General features: G+C 41.5%; 1 protein-coding gene across 1 annotated transcript in view; it reads right to left on the reverse strand.

The window, feature by feature from the left end:
* b4galt5 (UDP-Gal:betaGlcNAc beta 1,4- galactosyltransferase, polypeptide 5) overlaps positions 1-13,349 on the reverse strand; it is a 29,525-nt gene extending 16,176 nt beyond the window's left edge. Inside the window, exon 1 of the mRNA XM_051424942.1 lies at positions 12,725-13,349. Coding sequence (XP_051280902.1) covers positions 12,725-12,830 — 106 coding nt within the window. The 5' untranslated portion in view covers positions 12,831-13,349. The remainder of the gene's footprint in view (positions 1-12,724) is intronic.
* Between the last annotated feature and the right edge of the window lie 1,431 nt (positions 13,350-14,780).

Here is a 14,780-nt window from a genome sequence, read left to right on the forward strand (position 1 = left end):
TCTAGTTGGACATCATTTTTGGTCTTGCACTACTCACTCTGCCCCTCCATCTGCTCTGCTGTCCCAAGCGTGTGTGTGTGTGTGTGTGTGTGTGTGTGTGTGTGTGTGTGTGTGTGTGTGTGTGTGTGCATATGCGCCTGTTTGTGTGCATGCGTGACCCTCCCTTGAGTCACTGTGTCTGCAGAGCCACTACATGGCAGAGAAACACAGACCAGACGCGGCGAGGAGAATTACATAAATGACACAGTGGTGCCAGGACCCCTTGTTTTCATTCTGCTGCAAGCAAATACTGGAAAACAGATCTGAGGGGGGGAGTGAGAGATGGAGAGTGAAAGACGGACAGATTGTATACATGTATGTGTGTTAGTATGAGAGAAGACACTTTCCTTTCCTAATGCACACTCACAATCTCTCTTTCTCATCTTGTTCTCTATTCTGCTGCTGCTTGTATCCTCTTCTGGGTGGATAAGAGAATATATGAAGGTGAAAATACAAGGCTTATTTTCTGTCAGTGTCGACTCATTCACGCCAATGGCAAATGCCAGTTTATCCTAGGTCCTAGCTTTGGTCTGAAAGGGGTATGGAGTAAAGAGGAAAGATTGCTGATAAAGTTCATATGAGAGATTGATGAGAGTGAGAAGTTGCAAGGAGGCAAAGTTCCTTTATTATGGCACCCGGTTTAAAGGAAATAAGCTGATATATATCTGTATGTGGTTGGGAAAGCAGAACTGGTTGATATGCTATCTGGGTATAATCTGCTGCAGTAGATAACACTATGAACTGCTTCCACGTATAAATGCATCTATTGAATTGTTGCAGGTGCTAAATTAAACAAAGCTTTAATTGGCTCTAATCAATATTTTAAATAAATTATATCAATGTATTAATTGAAACAATTAAACTTTACTGTTTTGGTTCACTCTCACTGCTGTCATAGAGTTGCTTTTGGCTGAAGCCAGCTGCACAGGGGGTTTGTAGAGCAAAAAAAGCTCCCACTGTACACTACCTGCTCAGCACCAATTAGCAGTCATACACAGTTAGTCACTAACTGGCGAACATAGTGGAGAATTTTTGCATAATCTAGTGTTATAGTGTTACTGTTATAAATAAAAATCCTTCAACATTAAGGAGGTGGATGAGGTGCAAATAGGCCTGTTGGGTGGTTCTCCAGCGGTTCTTGGCTGCTGTAGTAAGTGTGCCTCCATGTGGTAATAGCCATTCCCAACCTGCCCTCTCTCCTGCCTCCTTTGCCTGTTCGCTGCTGGTCTCTGCTACAATTTGATTGCATTTTTTTGCGCCCAGAGAAACAACAGGTTTCATTGACCTTTAACTCAGCTTCTGCCAAATGCAACTGCAGGCCATTAAATGAGCTTGAGATTCAGTTCAGTCTCTTCCTTCCATGCACCCTCTCCTCTTCCAGGTTTTCTGTCTGTCTTTGTCTTTCCTAAGAACCCATATGCTCATCAAGCCCCATTGCATCCTTTTTATTGCAAAATGAAGGCACACTGTACGTGCATAATCTTGTGGAAGCCAGTTAACCCCCCCCAGTACTCTACGTAAGCACATGCTATTTCACACGAAGTCCTGCCCCAGTCTCGGGACTTACAGTAAGTGAGACAGTTGTGGTGTGTGACTGGGCCAGTGAGTAGTAATTCATTCCTGCAGTAACCCCGCCGCTCTCCTCTGCCAGCCCACTTCCGCCTGCCCTTATATTTGGCAGCTGCCCAGAACATTCTTGTGTTATTGCAGTGGCTCAGTGAATGGGCCAGGGTGTACAGACGACATCTAGACAGGTACTCATATGCACACAAACACATGAGCATCCAATGAACCCCCCCACCCGCCGCAACCCACAACAAAAAACACACGTACCATACTGCCTATTTTCTCCTCGCTCTATTTTCCTATTTTCCCCCAGCAGTTAGATGAGGTCTCTTCACAGCTGGAGGTTACTCCTGTTGACTGAACAAATGGGCCAGAGCAGGCAGCGAGAATACCACTCTGCCACAATAGCTACGTACAGTTGAGCAAAGATGCAAAGAAACCACACATGCCCTATACTAAGAATTTCCACATCGAATTCTCAGCAAGGACCCACACGGCTGCTAATTACTCACTGTGAAACCTGCGGTAAACTGGCTAATCACAACAATGCTAAATTAAAACCTTATTCTGCTTAACTAAAACATAATTCAATTCAATTCAATTTTATTTATATTTGTATAGCGCCAATTCATAACAGAAGTTATCTCAGGACACTTTTCAAATAGAGCAGGTCTAGACCGAACTCTTTAAAACATTATTTACAGAGACCCAACAGTACCAACATGAGCAAGCACTTGGCGACAAGGGCAAGGAGCTGTCAAGTGTCCTGAAAAGATAAGGACATTGTAAATAGTACAGGTTTATGTTCTGGTACTGCATTGTATTACATTGCATGTATTGAATACTTGTGTATGTATTAACTGGAAAACATTAAAAAACCGCGCAGGCTTGGTAGCTGCAGTTGGTGCAGTTATTATTTAATGAGAAAGACCGGATTTGTTGCCTTAATGCAGTGAGGGTTATGTAAACAACTCAAAATGGTAGCGAATTGATTAATTTTAGATTTAAGCTACAAACCAATTAATTTCTGTCAACACGAATCCAGGTCGTGACACCGATTCTGTTGATACTCTGTAGGAAAACATGTTTTACATGAAAGGCTGGGGTCTGTTGGAACTAAATGAGCTGTTTATGCAGGAAAAGAGGTGACTGTAGTATGAACTAGAATTTATAAGAGAATCTAAGCAAGAAGACGGTCTTTCCAAGTGATAAAACAGAAGAAGTGCTTTTAGGATTAAAGCAAAGTCTAAAGTCTTCTAAAAAACAAAATGTTTTGCAACCTCAACTTTACCTGAAGATCAAATAAACGGTGTCTCATCTGGCCACTTAACCATCTAATTTTACCAGCCACACCAAAGCTTAATATAAAAGCAGCTGGTAATTAGCATTCAGTGAATTTGTGCATTTATCAAGCAGTGCATGTAAATCCACTCTGGCCACTGCTAGGCTTTGTTTATCAACTAAGCTGCCCTCCTGAGGTTTTATTAGAGGAGCCTTATAATGAACTCCAACGTAGGTTTGCTCTTGCTGCCATGGCCAACCTGATGTGCAGATCTGGATGAATGAGGCAAGTGTGTGTTAGGAGTCAGCAGTATGACATCCACATTGTCAATTAGGTTGTGTTCAGACTGACAATAGCAGTGCATAACATTATGTAGCCTCCTAGTCATTTTAATGAGACCACTTCATTGTTGTAATGGGGATGCTGCCGCCACACAGCTGATCAGCTAAAGGACACTGCAGGAAAAGTAGATCTTTTTTTAAATTGTAGCACAGAGGAACTGGCAACAGGCTACTTTGGCCAACTGAATAAATGCACCTTGCAGGGGCAGCTTGTATTGTAACTTAAAGGCATCAAAATATATAGATAATCCAACTCCAAAGGAGTATAAACTACTGTGCAGTGTCTTGGCATCTGGGAATCATCACCTGTAGCAACCTACCTACACTAGCGCAGCCGCTAAATTCCTGGGATTGAGAGGAATTTTCCATAAGCATCATCATTTGGAGCAAAAGAAATGTGTTGACTTCCAGACATGTTTATGTTTTCACTTTACTGGCAAGCACTTTCCACAGCCAGACAGCTCGGCTCCTTAACCACTATCCAATAGGTTAACTCCAATGGGTATTTTATGTCTTTGGCAACTTGGTGGAAATACAGTTTAACCTCAAAAGGACAACTTCCCATATTCATATTCAAGACTGTCTTAAAATAATACTGACATGCGCAGTGGTGTATTGAGAGTCACTGCATTAATTCCCCTTCTCGATCTTGGCCCCTTGAGAGAGCCCCTCCTAATATGTTTCCAACGAAAGAGAAGGGGAGAAAATAGTTTTTTTAGTAGGAAATTCCCTCTTTGTGTTACTACCCCCCCTCCCTCCTTGATTTTTGATATTGTTTGAGACACTGGAAACCAAATATCAAGGTGCAGTAGCAAGGATGAGAAGGATAATAATGGAGCCATTACTGGAGTAAAACTATTTATAAATGTGAGTGGAGAGTTGTATAACGGTATCTCAATACATGTGTACGTAATCAGATCTGTAAATGTGTAAAAAAAATCTACAAATCTGTATTGAGATTTGTCATTGTGTAGACAAATCTGTAAATGTGAGTGAAAAGGTAATTTGTGTGTGTGAGGAGAAATTTGTATGTGTGGTATAATTAACTAGCTAGCTGCATACTTTAGCTACAATAAAGAAGATGTTATCTTTCCACTAGTAAATAAATTACAGGGAGATGAGTCAGAGTAGTCACTATCAGTGAGGCTTGGCCATGGTTTTTCCGTCTATCATTTTTTCCGACCTAATTCTTCACGTCATGGTGAACAGTAAATTAATTAAATTCAGTGCCCGAGACAGCGCGGCAACGTCACGCTACCGCCAACTGGTGGTATGTAAACTGTAGCTACTGAGGCACACAGACAAATCTCTCTACAAACACACAAATCGCCACACGCATTTGCAAATCTGCCACAGCAGAAGTGTAGCAAAAGTCACATGTAAAAGAACACCAATTGAGAGTCCTGCTTGAGTTGTAACCGATGAATTGTCCAGCTCTTGAAGCAAATAGACTTAGACTTCTCAGGCATTAATATGTTTGAATTTACAGATTTGTCTACACATTTCCTGATTTCAATATACAAATCTGAATGCACATTTGTATTTTCCTTACAGATTCCTTTGTACATTTACAAATCTACGAAAGGCCCTATCTTGAGCGAGTGCTTGGTTTATATGTTCTGGGCTATTGTAGAAACATGGTGGTTCAACAATGAAAACATTCTCATGAATATGAATGTTACACACTGGACCTTTCGATACACTTATTATGGGAATACACAGGTGCAGTCATCCCAAGCTTGATCCCTATCAGCAGTCCCCCTTGTCATCAACAATGGTATCAGCATTTGTGTTTGCATTATACCTCACTGGCATCATCACTTCTGTACAGCGGCTCCACACAAGTTACAGTTTGACTGCCCTCAAACACATGACCAAAGTAACCATGGCAACAGTCTCAATAACAAAGGGAGGCCCAGACCAGGTCAACAAAGACTGGGATTCTCCTCAGGATGATTAGGTTACATAAATGATTAGTGGCTCAACACGAGACGTTCAGTTCGCCTCTGAAATGACTTGCAACTCTTCATCTAACATTGGTACACCTCCACCCACCCCCTCACCTCCACTGCATTCAGCTTCACCATCTGTCTGTGGTCAAATATCCAAACTATTAGGGTTGGACATGGGTCATCTTACTGACAACAGTATAAGACATAAGACTAGAGTTACTATGTGTGTGTAGGGATCACCTATGGTTGCTATGTCCTTTTACAGGTAGGCAAAACAGACTTTAATTGCATTTACAGTATCTATAACAGGAACGGGAAGGTTGGGGGAAGCTGGGGTTATAAGTTCAATACCAGTTCAAGCTATTTGAAAATACGGGGGCAAATTAGTTAATCAATCGTATTTTGAATGTGCATCAAAAAACACAAAGCTGGGTGTAACTCACTAAATAATACCTGCCTCTTTAGTAAAGGGAAACATGACTCTTCAAATAATATCTTTTTGTGAGTGTGATCAACTGTCTTACAAAGCTATAAAGCCAAGAGGCTATATTCTGTGACGCACAGCAAATCCATTCACTTTCAGCATAGACTGTTACAATATTTGCTTGTTTATACCCAAATAAATATTACAATGCATCAGCAGCAACGGCTTTTAACCATCTGTTCAGAATTGATCCTCAGTAGATCTGTGCAGAGCATGTTTCCTCCTATTGGCTATGGCAGAATTAAAACATTTCCACAAATACTGAAAACATTGGATAAAATGATTTCTTCTGTAAGTGTTCAGACAAAAGCAAGGACTTAAGTGTGTCTTGTCTGGGGAAAGAGATTTTACAGTGTCACAATCAAAACAGTTATGTAATCCATGTCCTTTCCAGGGTGACGGCCAGTGTTTCTGCATATTCTTATAAACCATATTAGGAGCGTACAGTAGGTGTGTGTGAGAGAGACTGGGGACAGGGTATGGTAAGGTCTCACACGGTCAATGAGAGACTTTAAGAGGATTGCTTATGCCTCTGACTGACTCACAAGGTGCAATGAACTCCCCCTCTATTGATGTTTAACTAAATTCCTTTGTTAATAGAGTATTTGGAGTCACGTGTCCTTGGAAGGTACAGGGACGTGACACACACGTGACAGACACAGAAGGTAGATTTACACAAGTGCAAAAGGTCTACACGGAAGAAGAAACAAGTGTCAGCGGTAAAGAGCAAGAAAAATCTGCCATTATATCAAAAGGTATTTATAGTAGTTGTAATAACTTTTACTGAAGGGCCTCCTTCACAGTGTACAGATGTTCCAGACAAAGACACAGTCCATGGCTCTCTCCCAAACGACTGTAATGACTGTATCCTTGGGGGTTTGTTGTCACCCCAATCATCATGGGAACAAGGATGGCATGTTTCTGTGGTTGCCGTGACGATAAAAAAAGAGTCAGTCTTGGATGGGAACAAGCCCTCAGGGAACCATGGCAACTGCAATGAAAATGTCAAACGCCAAATCTTAAGTGCTCCAGCCAGAGGAATTTTAGTGATTGAACAAGCTTTCTATGTTTTCATTTCATTCTGATTTTATACAGTTATCTACTCTTTATTACTAAACCAGAGATGTTCAATTTTTAAATGGCTGAAGAACTTTACAGAAGTTAAATAGGGAAGCTGCATAATTTATCACTCTCGACTTGTTTATTCACAATGGAGTCCATCTGAGGTAGCTTAGCACCGAGTTAATATTTCACCCTGGCTATACCTAGCCTCTGGAAATTAGCCTTAAGAGGCTGGCTGGATTGATCTAAATGGATGGATCAATTAAGCAGCGCAAGAAGGGTGGGAGGTGGGATGCGGGTAGCATTACAGTGGGCCTAGAGGACAAGAGATGGATGGCTTTAAGAGTGCCAGAGAAGCTCTTCTGCAGTAAGCGTCAGCACAGAAGCAGCATGACCATTAAGCACACATGGGCACAACCTTAGACACCAACCTGTACTTTCCACAGACATCATAAGTACCACATTAAGTGGATTTGTGTCGAGTCTGGACAATTATGAGCACTATAGTTACCACAAACAATGCTATACATTCTGATACCTAATACAACTTCACAATACTTAGGAGAGGGTGTTACACTAGCTAGTGGAGATTTGGACTTTATATCCTACCAGAGGTGTAAAGAATAGAGATCAAATGTGTTTCATTAAACGTAGGCATTATGTGCAGGTGATTAAACACCATGTCTTTCAGCTCAAAGTTAATTATTTACCACCATTATGCTTGCCAGGGTAACAGGTTACCATCTAAACAACCCTGTCACAAACACATAAAAGTTAGAAACATGTAGACTTTTTATTTCCTTCTAATGCAAAGCACCAAACTGCATAGCACCAAGATAATCTGTCTAATCTTTACCAGTGCCAGTTTCTACCCAAATTAGGATTCAAATGTTTCTGGGGAAGGGCAGCCACTCGTTGTTATGCTGGAAAGCTGACTGGGCAGGAAATGGCTGCACAAACTAATAGACATAGAAGTGAACAGACAATCATATACATTATGCACACAGCCTGGTGGGTGTGACCAGAGGAAATGTAAAAACAGCTCTGGGAAAACAGCTTTCTACGAACACTGTGGAGAGACAAGCATGCCCAGTAGCAGTAGGGGGGGAAAAAAGTGCCATTAGGCCTGAGAGTGCACAGAGTGATAGCGCAGAAGTAGCCTATGATGTCTCTCCCATGAAAGTGATGACAGGGCACAAGGCAAGCACAAATCAAAAACATGGTCCTTCTGCTAGTCTCCACAAATGAATCCCTTAAGGTGGGGTAGGAGGAGTGAGAAAGCATTCAACATTCAATTATCAAACTATATAATTATAGGATGACTCATGACATGATAATATACTGATATTATACTGATATTTTGCACAGGATTATCTCTGTACAGGCAGACACTCCAATGTGTGATGTACTGCAAGAAAGTGAACTACAATTCATGCGTTTTTCAAAAATCAGCAATCACACACTGCATTATGCAGACTTTTATAGACAGCTGTGGATAACAAATGTGTACCAAAATATACAATCAGACATACTCATGGAAGACCATAAACACACATGGCATCATATAAATGTCAATGATGACTGTCAGAAGGCTTAATTGCCAGGTTCAAAGCTAAAATATCTCATCTGAAGCAAATATATTTCTATCCAGATGCCAGAGTTGATAATGTATCACATGAAACTGTATCAAGATAAATTGCAATACAAATGATTGTCCCCATAATAAAGTTTACACAAAAGAGGTATACTGTAGATAGAATAGATAAATGTTGATGTAGCAAGCTGTAAAACCAGAGTAGGGACACTTGATGTTCAGTCTGGCAGCCAAAGGCGGAGAGTGATATGGGTTTCTCAGATAGTCTATGCAGTACTTTGACCCATCTTGTCAGCATTTTTATATTTTATGATATTAGTTTTACAACAACATACTCTCCCACCTATCGTGCTATATTTATGGTAGACATATTCTCAAAAGCCTGAAAATAAAGGGCAGACAAAATTGCACTGGGCAGCAAAGAGTATGTTATGATTAGTGATTCTCAGTATAATACTTGAAAAAGCAGACCAACTTGAAGACATGACACCTGCAGATCTACAATTAAATCCCTACTATAAGAGCAGGTGGTGTGTGTACATGCAGGCTTTTGGCTGTCGTTTGAGATCTGGGATATGCACTTACTGGCAGTCTGTAGCCTGAGAAAAGGTTGAATGCTAGCTGATGCATGTGTAGGCGTCAACAACCTGAAGAGGAGCTATAAAAGGTACCGTAAAGGTTGCTTCTGAGTGTGTAATCATTAAGCACATGAAACCAGTCTCACCTTTGTATTGTCTGACAAAACATGCATGATACTCTGCTACTTTAAAACCCTGGTGGATGTCTTCATTCCTTGTCAACCATGTGCCTGGATTACTTCACAGGATGAAGCAACACTGTCGAGAATTAGTACTGGCCGTTAGCAAGCCACACCTAGAAAGATATCTGGTACAGGCTAGGATATATACAACATTTCCGACAGATATGCGCAAGCCTTACACCCCACACACACACCCACACACACACACACACACACACACACACACACACACACACACACACACACACACACACACACACACAAATACATAGCCATTCAGATGAGAGGTTGAGTCTGGTCTCCAAAGACAAAGGGAAGCACCTGTCTTCCTTGCTCTCCCCGGATGTGGAGGTGTGTGTGTGCATCTGTGTTCATCCTATAAATAGAGCCTGTGTCTTCCCTAGCTCTCACTCCAGTGGGATCCTCTCATGTTTTAATTAAATAAACTGCTGCAATCAGGCCCAGCTGTGCCCTGTGTTTCCAGCCCGCATCAGTCAGCAGCCATGCTCGGGGGCAACATAGAGGCTGGGGTGTGAGTGCATACGAGTACATGGAGACAGAGAAACCGAGAGACAGAGACAGAGGAAGATGGCTGGGGAGAGCGAGAGGGACAGAAATGGACTAAGCTGTGAAATTGGGGCATTCTGCACTGAAGCCACCTGGGTATCATAGGAAGCCCTGCTCAGGTGTTCTGGATGGGTTCCCCGATGTGCAAACCAGCAGAAGGAAAGGAGCTTGGCTCATCTCTTTCATCCTTCCCTCTCTATATCCCCCTCCTCCCCCTCCCTTTGCCCTTTTCAATCTTTCTGGTTTTTCCTCTGAATTATTCTGATAATTCTTTACTGTGTCCCCTCCTATGTGATCCCTCTCAGCAAATCTGTTCACCTTCAAAGTGTAGCTGCCATCATTCAATGATATACTGAACACATCTGTGGCGAGAACTCCCCCATTCTAAAGCTATAGGATATCCCAAATCAATAAACTCATATTGTATGCTGAAAGATAATAATGTTCATAGGGAGAGTGAGAATTTGTGTCTTGCTGGGATGCTTTATGGCAGGTGTAGCTACAGTACAGTGAAATGATGTGAAGCCCACTCTGACAACTACCTCGGTCTTCACCTGTTCTTAAAGGGATAGGGCAGATTTTGATACATACTGTATGCTGGTTGCTTACTGGAAGTAATAATGATGTATCGACATTAGCTTAGGCTACCACTATGTGGAAGATGTCCCAGTAAGGTTGTACTTAGTTTACACAATAAACAGTAGCCCACAAAAGCATTCACACCAGCACAGTCCTCAATACTTTGAAACATCCACAACAGAATAAAACATCGTGTATGTCTGATGCTTGATTTATTGCTCAGACTCTGTATCATGGTGCTATTTTCTTTGTTAAATAGGTCCACGATACCATACACCATGTGGTCTGAGGGAAAATTGTACACTAAAGATGCTGGATTCTGTTGGGGATAGGTAAATCGAATGCTAATCCTGTGTTGTGGTTTAAAATGTTTTTGTTAACTGGCTACATTTACGGTTTTATCTCTGCTTCATAATCTGTGGCTCACTGGTGTGTCTCTAACAACAAGATCTCAAACATCAGCGAATGAACATCCGTCAATATCTCTACCAGTGAGTAAATCATACCACCTTATGTCAAAAAATGTGGAACTATCCCCCCCCCCAAATGCACTAGATTTTTCACCAGGCACCCGAAGTGTAAAAGACTAAACTGTAGCTTTTAGTAACAGCAGCAAAAGCTGCCTAGCTCCTGGTTACCATCTATAATTAATGGACTGGTGCTGCTGGTCCTTGTTCTGTTTCTGAACTAACCCCCAGTAAAGCACATGGCCATTACAGCCCTACAATAGTCAACACCCAGGAGGATGGATATGGCCAAGCTCTCAGTCAGTTACCAGACACCATCAATACTTGAGCTGGAAAAATAGTGAACAAGTGATTGAAGGATTATCTTTATCCTGGTTGCTCAACAAATTATTTGTTTATTAGTTTCACATTCAGAGGAGTCATTGCTGTCTGTTATTGGGAATTACACAGCTATTCCTGTCTGTAATGTGTCCTCCATATGAGAATTGATTTAATTATTGATTAAGTTGTCCACAGCAGGTAAAAAGCGTGAAAGGATCAATACCCTTTTTGATGAGTTAGAAGGACCAGATCTCACTCTTTGATGTTTTAGAAAGGCTACACTTGTATGACATAAACAGCATTTTGGTCACACAGTCACTCCCCACGCCAACAATCACAGGATCTCCTTTTTGGCAGTGAAAGGCCTTCAGCTATTGATTGTAAATCTGTTGGAAATGAAAATGTTTTTTCGGACTTTCTTCTATAAACCATAGCATTGGTTTACCGTTGTATTTGGGCTCAGATAGAGCCTATTGGTGTGGGTTGTTTTGATTGCAGCAGACACTCTTTAACAATGATTCAAAGAAGCCAAACCTTGCCAAACATGCCTGCTCGGCAAGCACAACAGGATATCCAACAAACGGTGGCTTAATCAGTAAATAGGAAAAAGTCTCAGCAGCCAACTTTTAACTGCACTTTGCATTTCCTCAGATATTTCCTTGAGAACTTATGCCCAAAATAAAAGAATGTATGCAGCCATTTTATTGCTGCTCATCTGCACATTCATTTGTGTTTTTTTATTCGATTCTGTGGAAAGTTATAACAGATATGACTGGCACAGAGTCAAGGACAGGGTCCAGTGAAGGTTTACAATTTAATAGTTAGTGCTATGCATCAAGATAAGCTCTGCCCAATCAGCTACAATTAAGTGACTGGTGTTTGCACATCACATGAGTGATAATGACCAGAAATAGCAAGCAGGATTGGCCAAACATATCTAGGCTGATAAGTGGACCAGGGCCCGATCTATACGGGCCTCCAAGGAAGGATGGGTGATACCACAGACAGACAGTGAGCCCACACACATATTCAATGAGATTACTAAAAGAGTGACAGAGAAAGAAAGAAAAAGAGAGAGAAAGGAGAGAATGATGAGACATAAATGAATTAATGATAGGATGGATTCAGGACATGCGATATTACACAACTGCATGTGACTTCCAGGCAGCTAATGATGTCAGCAACAATGTGTTTGTCAGTGATCTCTATGCTCAGGTTGACTTCACCAATGTAATTTCGGCCCATGAAACCATGACTCATAATCTGACCTTTGCCCAACCCCAAAAAACCCCAAAAGCAGTCGGACAGCTTGACAGTTGTGAACTACACGACTCTACTATAGATGCCAACAATGAACCCAAAATCAAAGATACCATAATTCTTCCAATGGCGCCAGTCACTATGAGCATTTTAATGATAGCTGTAAGGCCTGCTAACATCAGTATGATTACAGTAGCCAGGATGTTCATCAGTAGCACTGTTATTATCATGGCCAGGTACATGGATATTATACGGTTGAGTTCCAGCATCCAGCCGAGTCTCATCATCGACTGGGAGAGATCAAGGCTCAGCAGAGCCGCATGGCCCCTTCGCTTACACTCCCAATGGAAAGCAGAACTGTCACACATGAACAGCCCATACAAACAACCTCACTCCATCCTAATGTCTGAGTGGTATTATTAATAATATCATCGGTTTGATTTGACTTACCGATCCCGGGGGCGGAGTAGATGAAGTACAATGCGGAGGTGGACAGTGAAAAGAGGAATAAAAGCCCAAGGAATGACCTTCTCCGGAACCGCAAATGTGTCGGCATTATACAGGCAGCGAAAGCACACACACACACACACACACACAGGCACGTTTGCGTATCTACAACGACGATAGACCAGTTCCGATGTGTCCAGATGCCAGAGCCAGGAGGTCCGCGGACAGCCTGGGTTTAACGAGCCGTGTAGGGTGGCCGGGTCTGCGGCAGCGGTGGGAGCAGGCGACTAGGAAGTCAGTCTATTTCCGCGACAGGTCGAACACAGGAGAGCTCCTCCGGTATTTCATCAAGACATTCAAAATCCCATTCCTGAGAGGGCGGTTTCGGTTTTACATGAGAGTGTTTCCGATGTCGAAACGGCTGACGATGATACCGCAGTTCAACCTCGCCTGGTGTTTTCAGTGATAGACCATCATTTGGCTCACACACTACGTCGTAGATGGTGTTTAGCCGCTCCCGCAGTTTGCCTGCCTGCCTGCCTACTGGCCCTATGAATGGGGCAGCCCCTCAGCAAAATGAGCAACACCGAGTGGGCGTTAACAGCCGACAAACACACCTAACGTTACGTCCTTTACGGCCGTTAAACTCCGTAACCGAGAAACCTGGCGACCGAGAAATTCGTAGCAGTGCAACCTTGACAACCGTCGTCTGACGTCGTGACAGCGTTGTTGTGGCATATGGCACGGGGAAATATTAAGCTAGCTGTTTAGCTTAACAGGATTGACATATCTGGTCTAATGCAGAATTTATCTATTAATTTAATGTATTTATTTGATTTATTTTAAGCTTTATGGTCATTTTTGAGGCTGTATATGAGTTCAGTCCACACTCCAATAAATGGGGTGGACACTCATCAATATAACACACACACACACACACACACACACACAACAAATAAATTAACATTATAACATTCGTGACTCTTTTCAGTGTCTCAGATATTTATCCCAAAAATCAACACTAAAAACATCAACCTTTAGTTGTACTGGATTTATAGCATATATAAAATGTAATGCAGGGTTGTTAGATTGTTCATTTTATCATATACTTTTACATATCATCCATCTATATAAATCCTGCACGCTTTACTGTATAAAGACATGCATATACTATACATAACCACTCACTTCATGTATAAGTAATCTACCCATTCACTGTTCATTCCTTTGCACTATTTGTTTACAAGCTACAGAACACTTGACTCATATGTAGACCATTGACAATATATAATGTGATCTAAATGTTGTGTGTGTTGTTGGCCATTGTTTTATTATTAAATATATATATATGATTTAAAAGAAAACTATATATACACGCCTATTTCTCACCTACTTGTATGTATATAATAGTTAAGATAAGAGATAAGATGTTCCTTTATTGATCCCCCTTACGAGAAATTCAAAGGTTGTGTGCTTATTCTGACCTATCTTTGTTCAGCTTTGTTGTTCTTGTTTGTAGCTGCATGTCTATTTCTATCCTCCTGTAAAATGTTCTATGTGTAAGTCTTAATGAAGCTGATTCTTATTTTACTATTGTTTATGGCATTGAAACAATCAGATCCAGACAATGCAAAAGCTAAGCTAAGGGTGCTTATATAATGTGAAAGCTGTGATCTAACCACCGAATACAAATGTATGTGTTTTTTTGGAGGGATCTTGCAGTGTAGTATATGAAAGGTTGCATCGGTTTTTAGTATTTCCTATATCTGCAGGTAATTTGCAGCTAGTGCAGGCCACAATACAAACTACAATATCCATAAAACAGCAGGCGCACTGCTGACACTGCACTATATATACTGGCTCATGGGAAATAAAGAACACAAGAATTATTGTGAGCCATCGGCACTTCATTCAAAACATAGACAGGGGGATTTTATCCACCGTGACAAACACAAACAGAAATACAAGTTTTTTGGCAGCAGTTGCATCAAACCGCTTCCGTTTGTTTCTTTGGTATTCGGTCACGTCGCCCATGTAACGTAAAGACTACAATTCCCTA

The sequence above is a fragment of the Dicentrarchus labrax genome, unplaced genomic scaffold (assembly GCF_905237075.1).
Source record: "Dicentrarchus labrax unplaced genomic scaffold, dlabrax2021, whole genome shotgun sequence".
Classification (NCBI taxonomy): Eukaryota; Metazoa; Chordata; class Actinopteri; family Moronidae; genus Dicentrarchus; species Dicentrarchus labrax.